This window comes from Mustela nivalis (assembly GCF_964662115.1).
Source record: "Mustela nivalis genome assembly, chromosome: 2".
In the NCBI taxonomy this organism is placed as follows: domain Eukaryota; kingdom Metazoa; phylum Chordata; class Mammalia; order Carnivora; family Mustelidae; genus Mustela; species Mustela nivalis.
Genome location: NC_139021.1, coordinates 35,959,138 through 35,982,875, shown reverse-complemented (window position 1 = coordinate 35,982,875; position 23,738 = coordinate 35,959,138). Strand labels below are relative to the sequence as shown.

General features: G+C 41.6%; 1 protein-coding gene across 1 annotated transcript in view; it reads right to left on the bottom strand.

The window, feature by feature from the left end:
* Nucleotides 1-2,962: 2,962 nt before the first annotated feature.
* Nucleotides 2,963-23,738, bottom strand: part of LOC309854521 (uncharacterized protein) — a 128,259-nt gene continuing 107,483 nt past the window's right edge. Inside the window, exon 4 of the mRNA XM_082713774.1 lies at nt 2,963-4,791. Coding sequence (XP_082569900.1) covers nt 4,520-4,791 — 272 coding nt within the window. The 3' untranslated portion in view covers nt 2,963-4,519. The remainder of the gene's footprint in view (nt 4,792-23,738) is intronic.

Below are 23,738 nucleotides of genomic sequence, written 5' to 3'. Positions count from 1 at the left end.
TTGTAAGTTCCACATGGGGCCTGAAATCAGGATCTTGGGATCAAGATCCAAGCTGAGATCAAGAGTAAAACACTTAGCTGAGCCACCCAAGTGCCCCTAGAGTCTTCTCTCTTCTTACACCATGTTCTTCTTAAAAAAACTGCCCATGCTTTCTCAAGGATTCAACTACTATGTATGTATCTAGCCAGAAATTTTTGTTCATCTGTAACAGAGAACCCCAAAACACTGGCTTCAACAAGGTGCAAGTCCGAATGTAGACAGCCTAACGCTGGTGTGGAAGCTTCATGGTGTCAACAGGGACACAAGATTTCTGCTCTGGTATCCTTTAACTGAAGATTTCATTTGCAATGTCCAAAGTGGTCTAACCTGGAAGATGGACCTTCAACCTAGAGGTGCAGGAAGCGGGGTGAAGATGAACACCTGCCCACCCCACCTCACCTTTAAGGACACTTCTTGGAAATCCCACAGACTGCTACAAGGAGAATTTAGTCACAAAATCACAACAACTAGACTGGATAGGGGGCCCCTCATTTCTGACAGGAATACATCCAGCTAAAAATGGAGGTGCTGGAAGAATCACCACTTTGTAGCCATCCTAGTAAATATTGATTTGTACAAGGATCATCAGAGAATGTTCAGTCTGGGGAGGAAAGTTTGCTGAAGAGCAGAACACTTGTATGGTTTTACCATCTCTCCCCACATTGCTTATTGGCCACAAAGGGGGAAATAGTAACTACACAGTGGAGAAACCAGACCGGGTGATCAAGATGAACATAACCAATGAGGAGGAGCAGCCAGACCTCATGTGGCCTCCAGATGTGACCCCGTGAAGGACATGACATTGCTTATGTGGTATTCCAGCTGGAAACGCATAACCTGAATCTAATCACGAGAAAACATCAGACAAACCCAAGTTAAGAAACAGTCTATAAAAGAACTGACCTGTACTTAAAAAAAATGTCAGTGTCATGAAAGATAATGAAAAGCTGATGAGCTGTTCCAGATTAAAAGTGACTAAAGAGACATAACAACCAAACACAATTCGTGATGCTGAACTGCGTCTCCTAATGCAGGAAAACAAAATGCTCTAAAGGACATTACTGGGATATTTGATTAGTTTGGTGGAGAGATTTCAGAGAGAAAATGAACAGGACCTGATGACTAAGTGTGCTGATCTGTTTTTTCCTCTCTATCCCCAGAGCCACTTAGTTCAGGTTCTCAGCATTTCTCCTTTCAGCCCTTTTAGAGAATTTTCCAAGTGATATAACAAAGTCCATAGTCTTTCTCTTCTAATCTGTCCTCCATGTTGTCACCTGAGTGATTTCCTGAAGCACAGATCTGGTTACACCATATTCCTTTGGACACCAGTCCACTGGGCTGCTGTCACAAAATACTATAAACTGGATGGCTTATAAACAACAAACATTTAAAGATTTTTCAATTTATTTATTTGACAGATAGAGATCACAAGTAGGCAGAGAGGCAGGCAGAGAGAGAAGGGGGGAAGCAGGTTCCCTGCTGAGCAGAGAACCCAATGCGGAACTCCATTCCAGGACCCTGGGATCATGACTAGAGCTGAAAGCAGAGGCTTTAACCCACTGAGCCACCCAGGCAGCCCAACAACAAACATTTAGTTCTCAAAGTTCTGGAGGCTGGAAGTTCAAGATCATAGTGCAGATTGAGTGCCTGGAGAGAGCCTGATTTCTCACTGAAGACTATCTTTCCCCCATAATTGTATATGGCAGAAGGGGTGAGGGAGTTTTCTTGGCCTCTTTTATAATCTCATTCGTGAGGACCTGGACCATATGACCTATTCACTTCCCAAATGTGCCAGTCGCCTTCTGATATCATTATGCTGGGGGTTAGGATTTTAACCTATGGAATTTGGGGGGGGGGGCACACAAAGATTCAGTCTATAGCACTCCTAGTTGGGAAGCATCTGTAGCTTGTACTGCTTACCCTTCGCCTGCTGTATGAGACCCTTCTCTGTGTGGAGACAGAGCTCCCCGTGGGCTGTTTTCCCTCCTGCACTCCCATCTCCAGTGGCTCTCGTATGATCAGTCTCTCCACCTTCAGTAGTCATGACATAACAGGATGACACAATGGGGCCAAGGATGAGATGGAATAAGTCAACAAGATGGAACATTATTTTGAAGCTTTTATCTAGTTTGAAATATAGGCTGGACTATCATGGGAAAGGACTCCATTAAATTTTTTTAAAGGAATTAATTTTTCAGAGAAATAAATAAGTGTCTACTGTTTGTGCCAGCTCAAAGGAAAGGGCAAATGAAGATGGGCTCATTGGCTGACTTCCATTCTAAAATTTCCTGTGAGGCTATTAGAGGCAGCCAGCTAAGGATCTCATTATCTTGGTCAGAATTATTCTATCAACAGCCTCCCCCCACCCTGCCTTTTTTTCTGTCACAGCTGGTGCTGAGAGCCATATGTCATAAAACTCCCTGTACTCCCAAAGTTTAGAACCCTTGCTCAATAGAAAATAAATCACTGTTGTTGAATGAAGTGACCCATGGGGTTCCCCAAAGAATTTTCCTTCGTATTTCACAGTTACATGATGAAAACTCATGATTTTTCTTACCCCTGTGGCTTTTTGCCCATTTCCCATCTGCTTACTCCTATAATTTTTCCAAAATGTTACTCCATCAATCTGCTCAATAAACAAAGATTGCCTACCTCACTTGCTCTTAGGCATAAGGACGCTTCACAGGAATTGCGTTCAGTGATGAGTTGACACAATTCTTTTCCTCTGAACTTATCAAATGAGATGATCAGTGAACAAATACTTGTCTAGGATTGAAGACAGAAGATCTAGCTATTATATATTAATATCTAGTCTATAGACCCATTAATAGAGTCAAACTTACATTTTTAAGCCATCAGCTTTAATTATTGTTAAGCATTCTCTTAGAAGTCAAGGGTATATTAATTTAATGAATAGTGGAAGAGGATTGGGACTACAATTGTGATTTGCCGGGTGAAGATTATTCTTTCTGCACCACGTATTCTGTCAAGTTAAGTAAAATTGTAATTTGCTCATCTCCACATAGGAGAGATGGTCTACAGAGCTCCTAATAGCTTTATATTTCAGAGGGATTCTACTATAATATTTTATAACTAATCTATGTGCTTGGTATGCTTCTATTTCTACTTTGCTCTGTGAATTGCAAAAGTCACTTACCTTATATTCTTGGAGTAAGTGAAGTAATATATTATCTGTGACAGCAGCAATTTCTAAGCTATAGATCCATTTAATATGAGCTATTACCCTTAGAGTCTTACATCATCCAAGATTTCCAATTAGATTCCAGGAAATTGATTAAGAAAATCTGAGTTACTCTCCTACTTTCCCAGAGAATACTACCAGCTCATCAGTATTTAGACAAGTTTCTGAAGAATTGCCCCAAATTGTATGTGTTAGATGCTCCCAGATACGACAAATTTGTGATTACTCTTTTAATGGGGCAGCTCATAATGCCCTACCCACCTCACTTGGGGCTTGTGAGAATTGTATGAAGTAATTTACAGGGAAATGCATGAAGTGTTATTTTAACATTAAATGTTTTATTAAAAGTATCAGTTTCTTAAGTTACACATATGATCAGAGAATTATAAATCTTGAGAAACCACGTTAATATTATTTTCTGATAATAAGTAGACATATATTCTGTTCACAAACTAGGAGGAGTAGGTTCCAAAGCTTGGCCATTCATTGCCAAAGTGAAATCAACGAAGCTTGGAAACCTTCTTAAGGTGAGCCTTGGGACTGGACTTCAACTATCTGAATTGTCCCACCTCCAGGCCTTATTCAAAATTCCTAGGGAGGGGGAACATCTTTTGTTAAGCCCTTATTTGATTTCTTCTCAAAAATAACAGTCAATGGCTACAACAGACTCAGCACTGGAAGGCTACAAGGTTGGGGGAAGGCATCCTGTGCTCAGTGTATCTGTGCAGGATGTTTAAGCCTGGATCCATTCTGATTGGTCAGAGCCTGTGTTAGACATACTAGGAAGGCAAGTCATTGTTATTATCATCCCTATTTTAAAATTAGGGAATCAAGAGGTTAACTAACATTCTCAAAGTCATATTAGTTAGTGCTAGAGCCAATGTTTGATTTCAGTCTGTCTCCAGGCCCTGTGTCTTAACCCTGATACTATTGACTATTAGTTGAGTGCAAGGGCTTGATGAAAAGATATAGCCAGGATATGTGAGGGGAATCAGATGAATAGAGGGTACAAAGGGGATATGACAGAACCCTGTCTGCTCTACCCCTGGAAAAGGCCTGGGCAGAATATTGGTAACTGAAGATATATTCAAGGAACATTCGAACCAGATGGGACCTTGAGAAATAGCCTGATGTCTTCCTTTTATAGATGAAGAAAACCAGTACCGAAGAGATTATATGAACTGTCTAGGAGCACTGCTCGTTCATTAATTTAATCATTTACCTAGTCAAGTATTGTACTAGGTGCTAGGAAAACAAAATTATGAAACAGCTAAAAAACTATAAAAGACATACAGCAAAATGTGTGAGAATCCAGAGACTCTCTGGGGGAGTCCATGAAGGTTTCCTGCAGGAGCTGGGATTTGGGCTGAGTCTTGAAAGAGGAGCAGGATTTGGCCAGAGGAGAATGAGAGGAAGATCATTCCAGCAGGGCCAGCTGGTTGGTGGCTGAATGTGGTCTAAACCCCTGTTATGTTGATCCAGTCCAGCACTCGTCTCTCCATACTGCAGGCAAAGAAATCCTCCGTCTTGGGAAGATTCTTGACAGGAATCTGGAGAATATATCAGGAAAATATATATAATTGGTGGTACTTGTGAAAATCCTAAATCAGTTCTACTTTCCAAATGCAAAGATTTCACATCTCTTACTACTGACTCAATTATAACTTGCATCTAAATTGCAAATTGTATCTAAATTACATATAGAAGATATTTTAATATATCTATTTTTTCCATTTTAAAACCACAGAGATAACTTACTGTATAACTGTGTCAAATTACTTTTATGGGTTTTTTCCTTACTTAAAGATTTCATAGGAAAATTGTTTTTTTTTTTTAACCACTCTTTTGAACTTCATATATGATTGGTGATGAAAGTGACCACTACTTTTTAATTCCAATTTCTGTTTGGCAAAGCATTTCTTAACATTTCCTTCTAAAAACAATAAAATATATTGTTTTCTACTAGGATCCTAACCATCTTAAGAAAGTATGACTGGCCAGAGCCTCCAGATTCAGTCTTCTTGGTCTTGACTAGTTGCAAAAATAAATGTAAAATTCATGGACTTTGTTATTTTTTAATTAAATGACGCTTTTCTTCCAAGTTGTTGTTTTCTTTACACTAAAATAGTAACTGATTTGGTTAAGTGGGCTTTGAGTATATGTGTTAAGCTTAAATAAACCCTGACAGGGGCTTCTGGCAAAGGGGATGAATTGGAAGTCAAGTCCAGCCTGAGCTTTGCAAGCTCAGAAAATGAAGACTTCTCTTGCTTCACACACAGTGGCCAGTTGGGCCAGGAGTCCTTTTGGTTACCCAACACAGGGTTGGTCTTCTGTGAGAACGTGGAAAACCTTAGAACAACAATTCCGTTCTAGGTTTCCCTTGTAGAGGAAGGCTTATCACTCAGGGTTGGGTTCTTTTTGTTTGTTTTTAAAGATTTATTTATTTATCAGAGAGAGAGAGAGAGAGCACACAAACAGCAGGCAGAAGAAGCAGCAGGCTCTCCACTGAGCAAGGAGCCCAATGCAGGGACTTGATCCCAGAACCCTGAGATCATGATCTGAGCCAAAGGCAGATGTGTAACTGACTGAGCCACCCAGATGTCCCAAGGGCTGGGTTCTAGTTATACTACTAAATTAGTTTTGAACCCACAGGTGAGCCAGGACTTGGACCCAGAAAGTCTGACCCCAGGACCCTTGCTCATAACCATCCAGGTGTGTAGACTCCCACTGTGCACTTCTTCTTCCAGCCTAAACTTACAAGTCAAATCACACGAAAGCACTGGTGTCCTGAATTTTCCATGCTTATTGTCTGCCTCTCCTTTCCCTCACCCATGAAGTAAAGAACTCTTCTTCCCTGGATGTTTCTAGCAATATGCTAAGGTAAGGGCTGGGGGAAAAAAAGTGCTCACATACTTGCTTGTTGGCAGCATTGAGCCTGTTCCTCCTCTTCTGTTCCCATTCCCATCATCGTTCACTGTCCAGAAAGGTCCTTAAAGGTGCCTCATGATTGCCTCAGACCATGGTGTCTTTCAAAGAGTGTTATAAGAAGCAGCAAATAGTTATATAGCATTTACTATGTTCTAGACACTATTCTAAGGGCTTGGCACTTAAAATTCATTTGAGCCTCTAAACAGTCTGGTGAGGTAGATACTATATTATCCCTCCCTTTTATAGAAAAGGAAATGGAGGCATGGAAAGGCTCAATAACTTGTTCAAGGTTCAGGAGCATCGAATAATGAAGCTAGTCTGATTTCGGTGCCCTTGGTCTTAAACACATAGGTATATGGCTAATACTCCAAGACATGGTCACAGTGCTTCCAATAGTTGAGGTAAATGAATGGCTCTGCTCTCCTTTCATTAGTGACAAGAAAGACTTGCTCCCAACTGGGGCCACATTCGGTCCTCTCAACCCCAGGCACCATCTGGGCTCAGATTTTCTCAAACACCTTGATGGAAACAACTCCTTGGTTTTCTTGAGTAAATGGAATATTCATGTTTCTGTAAGCACAGGCAATGGTTTACCTGCATTTTCAGTTCAGTTTCCTACACAGAAAACCTGGAAGCAAACATAAGTAAAGTCTGCAATGATGCAGCTACCTGTTGCGTATGAAGCATTTCATGTTCATTTGCTCATTTTCTCCCCAACAAATATTGATTGAACACCTGCTCTATGCTCTGGCAATATGGTGGTAACCAAAGAGCCCACATTCCTGCCTTCATAAAGTCATATTCTTCCATGGAGCACTTCAGCTCCTTGGAGTCAGGCCTCAACTATGTCCACATTAGAAGTTGTCCACATTGGAATGATTAAATGGTCCCATGGCCACTTTATGGGTCTTCAACCTGTGTAGCTTCTCGGGGTCCCATGCTCAGAAGGGATGTTTGTTTGAATGTGCTGCTGTCATCACTTTGGATTTCTTATGACTTTATGAACAAGGGTCCTACATTTTTATTTTGCTCTGGGCTCTACAAATTAAATCTCCTTGCATATGACACTGAAAACGGTTTGCAGTCTTGAAAGGGGGGTTGTTTTTCCATTCATATGTCAGTGATTTCTGGTTTAAGTTCCTATTGAAAATCAAACTCAAGGTCCCAAGATGATGGCCACAGGGTTCCTTCTTCCTTCCCCGTCTTACTCCAGAAATCACTACATTTTGCTGTGTATCAGTTGGTTCCTATAACGCTTAATACAAAGATCAACTGAAGACATGAACTTGCATTGATTATTGACTAATAATAAAATAAGGCCAAACATGAATAGCTTCTCACCTCAAACCATTGGCTTGATCTCTTTGGCATGTGTTATCTTCCCACTTGCAACTCATTTATTCTTTCTTCTTCTCATTTCTTAGATAGCTATGGGGGTGCTGGGCTTTTTATCCCTTGGATACCACATGGGACTGAGGGGATATGGCAGAACTGAAAAGAGAAATACCCGTGACCCAGCTTTTAGCCAGACTGTGATATAGGCAACTAGACTCTAGGTTTTTCCATGGCCTGATTAGGTCCTCAGTGTCCACAACCCATTTGTTCTTCTTCCTTTCTTAAAATTTGCTCTGAGGGAAGTGGAAAAGAGATAAAATCAACTAAGCTTTTCATCAAAATGCAAATGACTGGTGAGACTTAATGTGTACTTCCTCTCATGATATTTCACTTTTAATTTCGTACAAACCCCATTTAATAATATTCAAGGACGAAGAGCTGCTAAGAGGATTCTATACCAGTGAGTGGGTACTAGAGGCTGTGTGGGGAGCAATGGGGAGAAGATGAGAGAGGACGAGAGAAGAAATTTTTCCACTGACTCTTAGGAGTGGCTCTGAAAGACCTTTCTGCCTCAAATAAAATGGAATTGCTCTGCCCTTTTGAGTGTGTGGGCTATACACCAGGTGGAAAATGTAAACTGAAAACAATGTTGTAGACCTCAAAGCCCAAAGAAATTAAGAAATGTTTTAAATGGTGATGGAGGCATAAACATCTCTGTGAATTAGCATAGAAGGAGGTTGGTCCTGTCAGTGCCCTAGCGAACACTCCTGTGATGGTCTGTTCTGACTCAGACTTTTCTTGAAGTCGGGGCAAGTCTATCTGTAGGCCTCTTGTTTTCCTTCCCTATGTGCCCTTCTACGCGCCCGCCAGTACATTATGTCTCAGTGTTGCTGTTGGTCTTCTGGGAAGCTATGCCTGTAATTTTTAATAAAAAGCTAGTACAAAGTTGTTGACTATGATGGACCAACAGTCTAAGAATATACATCACAGAGAGACAGGCATGTTCGGTTAATTCAACGGAGTCAGCTCCTGGGAGTGAATGGAGTACTGTGACATCTTTTGCCATGATTTTTTGTTAAGTTTAGGTGAAGGGCAATTATCATGAGAGACTCCGAAAGAGATGGTCAATGTCACGGGGCTCAATTTATCCTTTGAGCTTTGGAAAGATCTTCTGAGGGGAACAGAGAAGCCGCTGGAAGGAGAGAAGAGAGCAACAGAGGGTAGAGTATTGGAGTGGATTTGGGGGTCCAAATCATCCCCTTCAAGAGAAGTGAAGCACAGTGCTCAGGGCCAGATAACATGGCTGTTAGAAGCTTCTCCCCTGTTCAGGCAGTGTGGTGGTGGGGGGTCTGGACTTCTCAGGAAGAATGAGGTGGCATCCTGAGAGTCAGGGGTGGGGGACATAGAGGTGGCTTTACCTCATCTATTGGACATAGTATTTTGTATCAAAACCTCATGTACTCTTTGGGGGTCTCCTAGGTTCTTGTTCCTGAGTGGAGCTACAGGCATATTTCCTTTCACTGGGGCAGAAAGCAGAGGTTTGGTGGCAGAACAGCTGGAAGGTGGACTGTCAATGAAGCAGAGATGACCAGCAGTTTGTATATGGCAGGAAAAAAGAAAAGCTTCGCTGGGGTTGGCATGTTCATTAGACAGGAATATAGGGGTGTGTGGGGTAGGGTAGGGGGCTGGGCATGGACTTTTGGGGAAGTACAGTGTCCCTATACACTTAGGAGTTAAATAGACCTCATCTTTAGGACCTGGATGTGTGGACCCTCTGAGGCATGGGTCAATTCGGATTGAGCAGAGGTTTACAAAATTGGGAAACCTGTTTCACTAATATCCGGGGGAGAATCATATCACCCCCAGTCTGTTGATCTGAGAAACACCTATTATGTAATCTTTTACTATATCTTTTTACTGCCAAGTGAGAATAAACCTTCCTCCTAAGACAATGTATTAAAAATGCTTAGCAGAAATTTGTTGCCTAGAAACAATTTTCATACATTTAGATGCTCTTGTGTAATTAAACCACAAATCCAAACTTGCCCCCTTGTGTCAAAAAGGAGAGCCCCCTAGTCATGCAAGATGGAAAGAAGACGATTGTCATCACTCTCCATGGTGACGGGGGCTTGGACAAGGTATTTTGAGGGAAGGACTACCAAGATTAGGTGATTAACCACATAAGGGGGGTGAGGGAGAGAAAAAGCAGAAAGAAGAGTCAGTTTGGGGGAGATATAATGAATTTTGTTGCAGACATGACATAGTCAAGCTTTCATTGTGTGGGAAGATCCAGCAAGCCTGTAGGGAGATGGGGACTGAAGCTACAAATGGGGGTCATTTGCTCAGAAACTGGTCGCTGAAGTCATGATGGTGGATGAGTCCATGAGGCAAGAGTCAGAAGCCAAAAAGCACAATGGGGGTCAGGACGCTAGGGACAGCAGCCATTAGGAGATAGAAGGAGATAGAAACGCAAAGAGTCCTGGGAGGGAAGACTGAGAGGTAAGAGAAAAACCACACTGTTGCTATGTCTCAGGAGTGGAGAAAGAAAAATGATCGAGAGCATCAAGTGACCAGTCGACTGACAAGGAAAGAAGTTCTTAGACTTGGCAAACTGAACTCCCAGATGAACTTCAAGGCTACAGCTTCATTTCATTTCTGAGAACGGAAGCCAGATTACAGGGGGTTGAGGCATGACTGATTATGGAGAAAGACTGTGAGGATTTTCTTTTGTGAAGTTTGATTTGAAATTCCAGTGCCAAAAGGCAAAGATTAAAGGTCTGTGTCATTGACGCAAAACTGGGTTTATTAGGAAGGCACTGGTCCTTCGGAAGGCAGTAGTGAGCCAGAGAAAGGCAGGAGAGGCTTGTCAATAGTTGTTTTTCTTTTTCCCCCTAAGTCTATGCAGTTTTCCCAGCCTTCTCTTAGACGGTTCCTTATTTCTTCCCTCCCAGAAGCCCTGGTAGGCAGGCACCAGCCTTTGCATCCTACACATGAGCACAGTGAACCTCGGTGAAGTTGTGGTTTCCTTGGGGATGTCCCAGCTGATGTGGCAGCACCCAGATTCGAATCCTGTGTCCTTGTTCTCTGTATTCTGAGATGTTTCAGCTAATGAGAGTCTTTAGGCAAAGGACTTGGATTCTGGGCTTCAGGGTTCCTGTTTTTGGCCAAAGTTGATAATTCTTGGGGATAATTATTCAATGTTTGTTTTGGTGAGGAGGGTGGAGGGGGGGTCACAAGTCAGCTGGATTAGTGTGGCTCAGATAGTGAGGTAAAGTTCATGTACTTTCTCTTACCGTGGAGCATAGTGAGAAGAGCTGCTCTGGGTTCACTCTTGGGAGGCTAAGTAAAACTCACAGAGTACGAGTGAGTACCAATAATGCCAGAATCCAGAGTGCTTAAGGTACAAAGAACAGGCAGGTCCTCATCAAGCAATAGGACAGAGTTACCGTATAAATCGATGCAAGCACTATCATAATTGCAAAATTGCCCCCCCAAAATAGTCATTTAAGCGTTGTTTCTGTAATGTTTGGCCCATAGTTTTGGTTCTAAATGAATATGTGTTGGTTGAATAAAACTACTGAAGAAAAAGTGTAGAAGGTGTATGTGTGTATGTTGGGGAGATTTTCTCCAGGGACCTGGGCAGCTAGGCCCAAGACCCAGGGTGGTGGAGTGTAGAAGACACATAGGAAGGTGGCTTGGTGAAGATGAAGCCTGAGGGTTTTGGTAAGTGAGCCATGGAAGAGAGGCGATCTGAAAGATCGGCAACTGGCTAGTCGTGACATTTTCTTCTTTTTCACATCTTTGAGGGAAGCTCATGGGCACACAACTTGTTCAGGGTTAAGACTGTAACTACTGTTATTTGCAGGTGGAATTTTAATCCCAACACACCTCCAAGCCAATTCGCCTGACTCTTCTTTTTATTTTTTTAAGATTTTTATTTCTTTATTTGAGGGATAGAGAGAGAATGCAAGAATGCACAAGCTGGGGGGAGGGGCAGAGGGAGAGGGCGAAGCAGGCTCTCCACTGAGCAGGGACCCCAATGCAGAGCTCGATCCCAGGACCCTGGGATCATGACTTGAGCGGAGAGCAGATGCTTAGTGACTGAGCCACCCATGCGCCTTTGCCCAACATTTCTGAGTCAGCTTTCACCCCACTTCCCAGCCCTGGTATCCTACAAAAACCTTGGCACTGAGTGCGAGAGATGAGGCTCTGACCTTGTATACAGGAAACCTTCAGAGTAAATGGAATCATCGTTATCCGATAAGAAGGTACTTTATGTGTTAATAAGGCACAAAATACTCAGTTTTCAAATGTTAGTCAAACAAAACCCAAGAGCCTAATTTTAAAACAAAAGGGCAAAGAAACTTCAGCTCATTACAAAGCACGGACTGTTGCTCCCTTAACACTTTTGTGTCCTATTTAACAGATATATATTGCCTTTTGTTTTGAGGAGAGAAAAATAAATGCTATTGAAATCTTTCCTAAACTCTCATATATATATTTCAATTTTCCCCACCAGACTAGGTTAATGGAAATAGAAACAAAAGAAAAAGTTACATTTTTTTTACATGATACAGGAATTCTAATGTCATTTCCATATCAAAATGGATATTGAAGATATATTTCATCTTGACGTCAAGTTTTTGTTTATTCTACTCAAGGAAATGTTTATGGGATGTGAAATACATGTTCTTCTCTGATTGCACTGTTTTTCTTATTGATAAAATTCTAGAGCATTCAACAGGATAAAAAATGCCTGTTGAACTTGGGTGGGAGGTGGTTTAAATCTATGATGACTTTCTCAATTTTATAACCTCACATATGTTGTCAAACCAGGCTTGGGGTATAGGTTGATTATATTGTTTAGTTCTGCCAAAACATACAGCTATTTAGAGTGAAATATTAAGTTATTTTTCCACCATAGTTTTTTGCTGAGAATGTCTAATAGTAACTTCGGTCTTCAGATAAATGGACCCCATCTATTCAAGGATGCAGTAGGGCGTAGTACAGTGGTTAAGGGAATAAACAATGAAGGGTTAGAAATAGAGGTTCTGAACTTAGATGTCCTGAGTTCAGACCTCAACTCTGCCATTTACTATTGGGGTTCACTATTGGGGTTCTTGGATGAATCAGTTTATTTGTGCGGGTAAGAGTAGTTGCCTTAGAGGATGATTGTGAGGATCACACAAGTCAATACGTATGAAATATTCAGGAAAATTCTGGTCCTTAATATTCAATTATTGTGAACTATTATTGAGGGCTTGTTTTATTTAATTGTGACAGATCCACCATTTATGATACTGAACTATTTTCTTTAATAACATCTTTACTGAGATATAATTCAATACCACATTTCACATAACATAAAATCCACCCCCCCTTTTTTTTTCTCATTTCATGATATATCTGCAGGAAACTATCATCACTATTTGTCTATTTGGATAGCTTTAAGCCTAAGTGTTGCCTTCAAGGAAGGAGGGGCTAATCTCAGGAGTACTGTGAAGAAGTCTTCCCTGTTAGCTAAGGAAAGAATAATGCTGTGCTAATTTTGGTATACCTTGTAAGGATCTTTTCCCTTGAGGGGCACCTGGGTGCCTCAGTTGGTTAAGCATCTGCCTTCAGCTCAGGTCATAATCTTAGAGTCCTGGGATAGAGCCCCACATCAGGCTCTCTGCTCAGAATGGCCTCTGCTTCTCTTTCTCCCTCTGTCCCTCCCCTTGGTCATGTTCTCTCTCTCTTAAATAAATAAATAAAATATGAAAAAAAAAAGAATTTCTGCCATTTGGTTTTCTGTTGTAGATATTGAATATGAGTTTTATGGGATTTTTGTGGTAATACTATATATGATGTGTACTGTTGCTAGGAGGATAAAATACAAATTAAGCAATGTGAACAATTTCCTGAATGACTCAAAAATAGCCAGTTTCAAAAGTGTTCAAGTAGTTCTTTTCATGAAATTTCTTGCCTCTAAGTTAGGGGTTAGCCTACAGAGAGACTTACCTTTCCATGTCCATGCAAACTGTCCTCTGAGCATTTGAAATATTTAAACTTTAGACATTGCTTTATACATCTGGAGTACCTAATATCATTGATAATCCGTATTTCAAATGCTGACTGTCCTTCTGGTGACTCAGGAGAAAATGTTTTCAAGGTCTTAATTTGTAGAGTAGGCAGAATCATGCCTCCCCAAATATATCCACTTCCTGACCCCTGGGAACCGTGGGAAATGGTACTTTACCTGGCAATGGAGAAGGAGAGTGCAGAGTTAAGGAAATAAGGTTGCTCATCATCAACTTCAAGACAGAAAAATTCTTCCGGATTATCCATGTGGACCCAAGGTAATCACAAGTGTTCTTAAAAGTGGGAGGGGTCGGAGAGAGAAATGTGACAACAGAAGTGAGTCAGTATTATGAGATGTGAGAAAGGCAGGGCCTACCATTGCTGTCTTTGTAGATGGAGAAAGCAGACCAGAGCCAAGGAATGTGGGCAGCCTCTAGAAACCGGAAAAGGCAGGAAAAGGGATTCTCTTTCTAGAACTTCTATGAGGGAACCCAGGCCCCCTTAATTTTAGCCCAGGGAGACCCATTTTGGACTGCTAACCTTCAGGACTGTAGGATAATACATTTGCATTTTTGAAGCCCCTAAGTTTGTGTAAGCCTTTGATATGTTCATCTACTATAACTCTCCAAGAGATAGTATTCAGCATTTCCCAGGTTTTGGCAGCAAATAGAAACTGAATATAATTTCTAAGTGTTCCATACATTCAGACTGGTACTGAATAGTCCAGTTTTTCCTATTCTCCATTCTAGACTTTTAACTGTGAAAAAGAGAATTTATTTATTTAATATCTGGCAGGGTTTATGAATCTACCCTCTGCCCCAGGGCCTCAGCCGGCCATCCCTTTGATATTTATTTTTTCACCTGTCCAAATCACGTCAATTAATAGCCCTTTTCCAGTGTCTGATGCTGTTTTTCATGTTGGCACATCTGTGTAAACTGCACACAGTTAAATTTCTTTTTTTTTTAATTTAATTTTTTTTCAGTGTTCCAAGATTCATTGTTTATGCACCACGCCCAGTGCTCCATGCAACATGTGCTCTCTATAATACCCACTACCAGGCTCACCTAACCCCCCGAACCCCCTCCCCTCCAAAACCCTCAGTTTGTTTCTCAGAGTCCACAGTCTCTCGTGGTTTGTCTCCCACTCTGATTTCCCCCAACTCACTTCTCCCCTCCACCTCCCAATGTCCTCCATGTTATTCCTTATGCTCCACAAGTAAGTGAAACCATATGATAATTGACTCTCTGCTTGACTTATTTCACTCAGCATAATCTCCTCCAGTCCCGTCCAAGTTGATACAAAAGTTGGGTATTCATCCTTTCTGATGGAGGCATAATACTTCATTGTATATATGGATCATAGCTTCTTTTTAAATTTATTTGCCAAATGTCACTTATGCTCCAAGATTTTGGTCTCTTTTGTTAACACAGAGGACATTTTGTGATGTCTTGGTGAAAGAGAAACTTCCTTTGTCCTCTCTCTGGGCAAAACTCCTTCCCCGACTGCCATGATGCAGACTAGGGGATGGCTGCTTGGTCTCCTCACGGTAAACAGCCCTGGCGCCCCAGTGCGGTGCAGGGGTGGGCAGTGACCCAGGGCTCCCCCTGGTACTTATGAACCTGAGGACCAAAAGCAAGGGTTTCTGTCTCTATGGTAGTGAAATAGTGAAATTGTAGGTACAGGAGCTGCACGGTGGGGGGGGGGGTGTTGTCATTTGAGGGGCTAAGACTGATAAGAGAAGCCCGGAATGTGAGTGAGCAAGAGAGTACAAGGAGAGGAAAATCCCATAGAGTTTGAGTTCTTGGCACCACTTAATACTGAGGTACAACTGAAGTACAGGCCCTCCCCAAATTTATTTATGTGAGCAAAGGAGGTTTTTTTGCTCTTGTTTTGTTTTGCCAAACTTAGTTTGAGTCGGTTGGGTTTCATTCAGCTGGGTTTCAGTCTGTAAGGGAAAGGATCCTGACAGAACACTTGTGGAAAAGCAAGAGTCCAGGGGGCTCAAGTGTGACTGACCTTCCTTCTAAGGAAGGAAGGTTCTCTATGAGGTTCCCTATGAGCTAAAAAGGCCGTCAAAGGATTGATAAGTCACTGTTGTACATTCCCTAAAATGTCCACAAAGTCCTTTCACAAGTCAGTATTATCCTGGTGTCTTGTGTTTAGTGATTCTCAGAGTGTGTCACAAAACCATACTTACTAAAAATGATTTACGAGGGAAATACAGTAATGAGGGCACCAAAACTGGGAGATGCTGAATGTTATCTCTTGGAGACTCATAATAACATAGTAGAATATATGAAAGGCTCTAAGAAGACTTGCATTAAGTCAAACTTTAGTCAGATAGTTTACAAAAATAATTAATGGAATTTAGGTATATGAACAAAAGCTCAACTTTACTTACAATAAGTAAACACAAATGTAAACAAACTATTTTAACCAATTAGATGGGCAAGTATAAAAAGTTATGTGACAACACTGCCTTGGATAGGATCTGAGAAAACAGGAATTTTCCTGCATGGTTGATGGTGGTATAAACTACTGTAACATCTTTGGAAAACAACTGATCATTTTTATGATAAAAATGCACACACAGGGGGGCCTGGCTGGCCCAGTTGGTGGATCATAGGGTTCCTGATCTCGGGGTTGTGGTTTCGAGACCCACATTGGACATAGAGTTTACTTAAAGAAATAGAATAAAATCATTAAAAAAAAATACACACTCTGACCCCTCCATTCTACTTATAGGATAATATTTTATAGATATGCTTCTGCATTTGTGCTTTCTTTTTTTTTCCTAGTAAAAGACTTGGAAAGTCTTGGAAGTCACCTGGATGACCACCAATATTGCATAAGTTATATAAATTAGGACTAATCCATATAGTGGAAGCATATGAGGTCATTTAAAAAAATGAGATAGACCTAAACCAGTTTCTCAATGGCAGTCCCGTTGCTGTTTTGGGCTAGATAATCCATCACTGTAGGAGGCTGTCCTGTGCATGTAGATGTTTAGCAGAATCCCTGAACTCTAGTTGCCGGTAGCTCCCCCAGCAAAATGTCTCCAGATAGCACCCCTGGTTGACCACTACTGATTTAAAGGAACTAATAGTTCCCCTAAGTTATATTTAAGTGAACAAAGGAAGGTGGAGAAACAGGTATAATATGCTATCTTTTTTTTTTTTTTAGATTTTATTTGTTTACTTGACAGAGAGGGAGATCACAAGTAGGCAGAGAGGCAGGCAGAGAGAGAAGGGGAAGCAGGCTCCCTGCGGTGCAGAGAGCCCGATGCGGGGCTTGACTCAGGACTTGGAGACCATGACCTAAGCCAAAGGCAGAGGCTTTATCCCACTGAGCCACAGGCACCCCAATATGTTATCATTTGTGTAAACTATTTACCTATAGCTACCGACACCTTGATTTAAATAAGAGAAGTAGGGGCACCTGGGTGATGCAGTTGGTTAAACGTCTGACTCTTGGTTTCGGCTCAGGTCGTGATCTCAGGGCCATGCGATCAAGACCTGTGTCGGGCTTTGCAATCAGTGCACAGTATGCCTGAGTTTCTTTCTCTCCCTCTGCCCCTCTGCCTCTCTGTCTTTCACTCTCTCTCAAATAAATAAATAAATAAATAAATAAATATTTTTTAAAAAGAGGCTTATAAATGTATACACTGTCTCTGGAAAGATACACAAGAAACTTAACAATCTTTGATTCTGTGAAGAACTGGGGGGCAGTAGGAGAGGTGAGAAGAAATCTTATGTTGCATTCTTTGCTCTTTTCTACTGTCCAAATATTTATCCATGTGTATGCTTTACTTTTTTTTTTTTTTAATATTTCATTTATTCATCTGACAGAGAGAGTGACAATGAGAGAGGGAACACAAGCAGGGGAAGTGGGAGAGGGAGAGGGAGAAACGGGCTTCCCACCAAGCAGGGAGCCTGACCTGTGGCTCGATTTGGGGCTCGATCCCAGGATGCTGGGGCCATGACTTGAGCTGAAGGCAGATGCTTAATGACTGAGCCACCCAGGCATCCCTATGCTTAGCTTTTTTAAAGAAACCTAGAAATTGGTTTAATGTTAACCCAATGGCTCCTGAGATATATAATTTCACAATTATATATAACATCCAGAAGGTTCTTTGGGAAACATTTCCTTGGTTTTACTTTCACTGTATTATTTTTGAGAATCTAATAATTTTGTTTGTTTGTTTGTTTGCGTTTAGGAAGTTTAGTTTTAGAAGACTTTGATCTGAGAAGTACAGGGTAGCCCATTTTATGAACTTGACTCAAGCGGAAGGACTATAACTGGGTTCAGTTATGCCAACAGGCTAAAAGTTTATTAGTCTTGCCCGCCATCCAAGAAACTCAGCTGATGCAAATAAAGTTGTTCTTTCCATACAGCATTCACTTTTAGTTGGCCTAACATTTTTTCCTTTCCTCTGTCTCCTATAAACCTGGTTTCCAGGGGTTTTGCACTGATAGTCCCACATTTGCTTGTATCCTTGCTAAACTCTTTGCTGTTGGAGATTAATGATGGTACTTTCTTATTAGAATAATCATTTGCTGAGAGTATAGGAAGTGTCTAGTATTGTAAAAGACAGTTTGTGAGCCCTATTTTTATGACAACAACCTTGCAAAGGTAATATTCTTGTTCACATTTTACTGATGAGGAAGCTAAGATTTCCAGTGATTTGCCCAATGTTATTCAACTTTGAAGGGATGGATCTAGGATTCAAACCCATATATGTTACCCTTCAAAAAGCCTGTGTCTTTCTATTCCAGTCTGATTCCTTAGTCTATTTTGCTGTCTCAGGTCTTCTCTTTCCTCAACGATTTTTGTTCTGCTACTTTAAATGCATCTCAAGCGAGATTTTTCCAATTCCTCAAGGATTGTGCTAAAAACAGAGTTGATAAAAATGCTACTAATGTATGCCATCACAAAGCTGGGTTGTCCAGATTCAAGTCTTATCCCTTATCCTCTGTTACATTTTGAAACAAATTCGCCAGAAAAGCCTGAATAGTTTGAGCCTGTTATTATTTTAATCTCCGTTGATGAGATACACAAGCCCAAACTGATTAAATTAGAATGCAGTTTGGACTTGAGAAACTCTCACGTCTAAAGGAATAAAATGTACAATTTTTCACATATGAGTTCTAAATATTCCAGCTGTCCAAGATACATTTGGGTGTCTGCAGTTATTTGCAAACTGAATTGTCTTTGTTCCCCAGAAGAGGGAGGATTTATTCATCTCGCATTAACTAATCTCGACCACATATTCATTGTTCACGCAAATCTGTGTAACTCTTCAAAGGACTGAGATACAAATGCCTTTTGTTTAGCAACAAAGGAAATCAACTGAGCCCCATGTTAATAGTTTCCTCATCCAGTTGCTTTTAACAAGATACACAGTCCATTAAGCTCTTGTCTAAGGCCCTGGGCGTAAAATGAGAATTTTTCAGCAATTAGTTTGGCAGAATTTCTTGCTTTTGAGATCCCGAAGCAACCCTGTTAAAAATCAGCAATGGCTAATTGGATAGTTTCCGTTGTGTTTCTTCTTATTTCTTCAGGGCCTTCTTTTAGTTGTTGTTAGCTATTTTAGTCCTCTTCTTAGGTTGCACAAATTAGTGTTTTCCAAAGTACGTTCAGGAGAAAGCTAGTCCCAAGAGGTGTTCTATAATAAAAGAGTCTCATAATCAACTAAGTTTGGGAAATGCTGCATTCTACATCTTTCTGGATATGTGCAATGTTCATGCACCAAAGAAAGGCTCTGCAAGGTCCCACAGTAGAGAAATGTGCATAATTCAGTTTTTCTGGAATTTGTTTAACCGAAGTCTACCCTCTCTTTTGTTCTTTCTCTCCCTGTCTTTTAATTTTTGTTTAAATGTGTGCCATTTTCTTTAATTTTTTTAAGAATTTTATTTATTTATTTATTTGTCAAAGAGAGAGAGAGAAAGAGAGAGAAGGAGGGGGAGCAGCAGGCATAGAGAGAAGCAGGCTCCCCGCTGAGCAAAGATCCTGATGTGCGGACTCAACCCCAGGACCCTGGGATCATGACCTGAGCCAAAGGCAGACGTTTAACTCACTGAGCCACCCAGGCATCCCTCTTCCCTCTCCCTCTCTTTTTAAGTAACACCTACTGAATCTCACAGAGAATTTCCCTTTGGAAAACACTGACTTAAGCCATTGCAGGGTCAAGAGGACAGTTTACTCCCTATGTAGTGAAACCATTGAGAATTTTGGGAGATGCAAAAGTATGGTGGATTTTTTACAGTTTATAAGTCAATATTGACACATCACTATTAATCCAAGTCTAAAGTCTATTTACATATATATATATATATATATATATATAATTTTATTTATTTATTTATTTATTTATTTATTTATTTGCACCCAATATCCTTTTCCTGTTCCAGGATCCCATCCAGGTACCACATAACATTTTTTAAAAATTTCAGTTCAGTTAGCCAACACATAGTATGCATCATTAGTTTCAGAGGTAGAGTTAAATAATTCATCAGTTGCGTACAACACCCGGTGCTCATCACATCATGTGCCCTCTTTAATGCCCATCCCCCAGCCATCCCATCCCCCTTCCCCTCCAGCCATCCTCAGTTTATTTCCTAGAGTTGAGTCTCTCACGGTTTGTCTCCCTCTGATGACTTCCCATTTGGTTTGCCCCCCTTCCCCTCTGATCCTCTGCGCTGTTACATTTAGTCATTGCGTCTTCTTAGGCTCCTCTTGGCTGTGACAGTTTCTCAGACCAGCCTTACTTTTCATGACCTTGACTATTGTGAGATGCACCGATTGGAATCACTTAATTTTTCTCTTATCCTTTTTGCTATCTAATTTGGGGCGGTGAATCGGGGTGGGGGGGCCCCTTTTACAGTTTGGCATAAACTTGTGCACTAACTCCCCCAAGTTGGGAATGTGGAATGCTGGAGCTGGGGGAGCCAGAAGCATAAGCAAATGCTTAAAAGCCCCAGAGTGCAGAGAACATAGCAAGTGTTTCCCTATTCTTTTTGCTTATACCACTTTGGTTTTTGCTTTTCTGCTCTCTCTCTCTCTCTCTCTCTCTCTCTCTTTTTTTTTATCTTCTTTTGGTACTACTAAATACCTTGGAGGTGAGGAGATAAGATTTTTCAGCTTTTCCCATTCCTCTGTGAGTCCGGGTTAGATTAAATCTCCCCCTCTGTGTCAAGTGCACACTCAGAAAAAAGCGAAGCCCCATGAGACTTGGCTTTGGCAAACACTTGTGCTCTTGTGGTCGTCATCTCTGGTCTTTGTGCTAAAGTGGAGAAATGCTTTGCTAGGCTTATTCTGGTATTTTAACAATCCCTATTCCTGTGCTCAGAAATCTTGCCTGAGCTCCCCAGACACGGAGGATAAAACCAGATCTTCTCTGGTATTTACCATCACCAGGGCTTTTCTTTCTATTGATGAAGTAAGGCTTATGCTAATCAAGTGCATGTGCTAGCTTTTTAATTTTTTAAATAATGCCCATGTCTTTTTCTACCCAGCACTTTCCCTGTTAATTACTATAGTCATTCAACATGAAGGTTTCATGACGTGGACGGAACTAGAGGGTATTATGCTAAGCGAAATAAGTCAGTCAGAGAAAGACAATTATCATGTGATCTCTCTGATATGAGGAATTTGAAAGGCAGGGCGGCAGATTGTGGGGGGAAGAGAGGAAAAATGAAACAAGACGGGACTGGGGAGGGAGATAATCCATAAGAGACTTTTTTTTTTTTTTTAAGATTTTATTTATTTATTGGACAGAGAGATCACAAGTAGGCAGAGAGGCAGGCAGAGAGAGGAGGAAGCAGGCTCCCTGCTGAGCAGAGAGCCCGATGCGGGGCTCGATCCCAGCACCTTGGGACCATGACCCGAGCTGAAGGCAGAGGCTTTAACCCACTGAGCCACCCAGGCGCCCCCATAAGAGACTCTTAATCTCAAGAAACAAACTGAGGTTTGCTGGGGGTTGTGTGGGAAAGGGATAGGGTGGCTGGGTGATAGACACGGGGGAGGGTATGTGCTATGGTGAGCACTGTGAATTGTGTAAGACTGATGATTCACAAACCTGTACCCCTGGGGCAAATAATACATTAAAGTTTAAAAACTATGAAGGTTTCAGTGCTAAAATTGCTATTTCTTTCTTTTCCAGAGATCCAGTGACTTCTAGATAGTTCTGGCCCCTCAGCTTGTTTGCCAGGACAGCCAAATTTTGCCACGAGTTTTGACGTCATCTCTGTCAACTGGTCAGTTTCTAAGCTGAGTAAATACTAAATTGTGTCAACAATAGTTGCCTGGTTAACAGCCGTCTTCTCTAACTGGTATCATTAGCTCTCGTTGCCATATTGTCAGAACTGTTACTTTTTTTGGAGAAGAAGACATGGTATGATTGTGTCATTTGAGGGGAAGATGGGGAAACTTATACATTTCCATTAAATCTTTTCCTGACTTTTAATGGATTTGTTTGGGACAAGTCTATGTACGCTCTTGTGTATCCTTCTCACTCTCTCTTTCTTTCACTTCTCTTGTTCTTTTTTTTTTTTTTCTCCTCCTCATCTGCTTCCACCTTCTCCTCCCTCCCTCCCCTATGCTAAGGTGTGATGAAGTCAAATAATATAAAAGTGTGAAGTGTGGTGAGCACCGGTGGAGTTCTCAGGGAGTTAACGCAGTTTGTGCACCCAATAGAACTTCTGGCCTGAGGCTCTGTTTGGGGATGGGCAACCGAGGGAGAAGGGGAAGAGGTTTGCTTGGGTATTTCTGAGTGAGGAATCTTCCGCCGTTATTTGCTTATACCAGGGAATGGCGAACTTTCCTGTAAAGGGACAGATAGGAAATATTTTAGACTGCAGACCCTACAGTCTTTGTTGTGACTACTCAGCTCTGTCTTGTCACAGGAAAGCAGCTGTAGATAATATGTAAATGAGTGAGCAGGACGGTCTTCCTTTTTTTTTTTTTTTTTTTGGCTGTCTTCCAATAAAACTATTTATGGACCACAAAGTTTGAATTGTACATGAGTTTCGTTTGTCACAAAATAGTACCCTTTAAAAAAATTTTTTTCCCCAACCATTTAACAATGTAAAAACCAGTCTTACTTTGTGAGTCATAGAAAAACAAGGAGAGAAAATTTAGCCTGCAGGTTCCAGTTTGCTGAGCCCTGGCCATGCCCAGAGTTCAAGACCTCCCCAATACCTGCCAACCAACCAATGACCAAATAACAGACAGCAACAAGCCATAGGGCAGGCAGGGTGAAAGGAGTAATGGGGAGGATTGTGTCAGAATGTCAGAACGGGAAAGTGCTCCGGGTAGAGGGACAGAGCTTTATCTGCTGCCTCCCGTGTCTGCTAAAGCTGGAGGGTGTGGTAGGGTGGGACCTTATCTCTTGGGCATCTTCACACCAAAACCAGCCAGACTTTATAAAGGACTCCTCTTTAAGAGACACAGAGCTGATGAACACCTTGCCAGAGTCACATAGCTGGAATGTGACAAAACCAGGATTTGAACTGTGGCCTCGCCGACCCATGGCTTCCTTCCTCCCTCCCGCTCAATGCTGGTGGGAAAGCGTACAGAACACGAGGGAAGTAACGGTCCCCATCACCTCACCCTCCTAGAGCGGCCCCAAAGCAAGCCTTACCATGCCAAATAAGAGACGGCATTTAAAAATTGGCCCTCTGAGCTGCTGACTTCTACCTGCCACTTTAAGGAAGGAGGCCAAGAACATGACAGAAAAGGTTGATATAGACTCCTGGCTCAGTTGTTTACTACTTGTGTGATTTACTTAGTCCCCTGACCCAGTTTCCTTACCTGAAAACCAGGGAACAAGAGAGTCCCTGCCTATTAGGCTTCCAAGAATATAATGAGATGATACATCCAAGCCACTGACATGGCGCTATTCACAAAAGGGATACTTCGTTGCTGCTGGTATCACTGTTCGCTCATTCCGTCTATAAACCTCCAGTGAATGGCCAGCATGTACCAGAAACCATGTGAGTTAAGCATGGGGATGGACAGATGAGTCAGACAGCTCCTGCCACCAGGGAGCAGACGGTCTAGTAGAGGAACGGGCATAAAAGCAAATGAACTTGCCAAAGTGCCTCAGAGGAATGTGGGGCCAGCGTGAGAGTACAAAGGAAGGAGCAGATATTTCTAGGCAACTGGGAGAAGGGG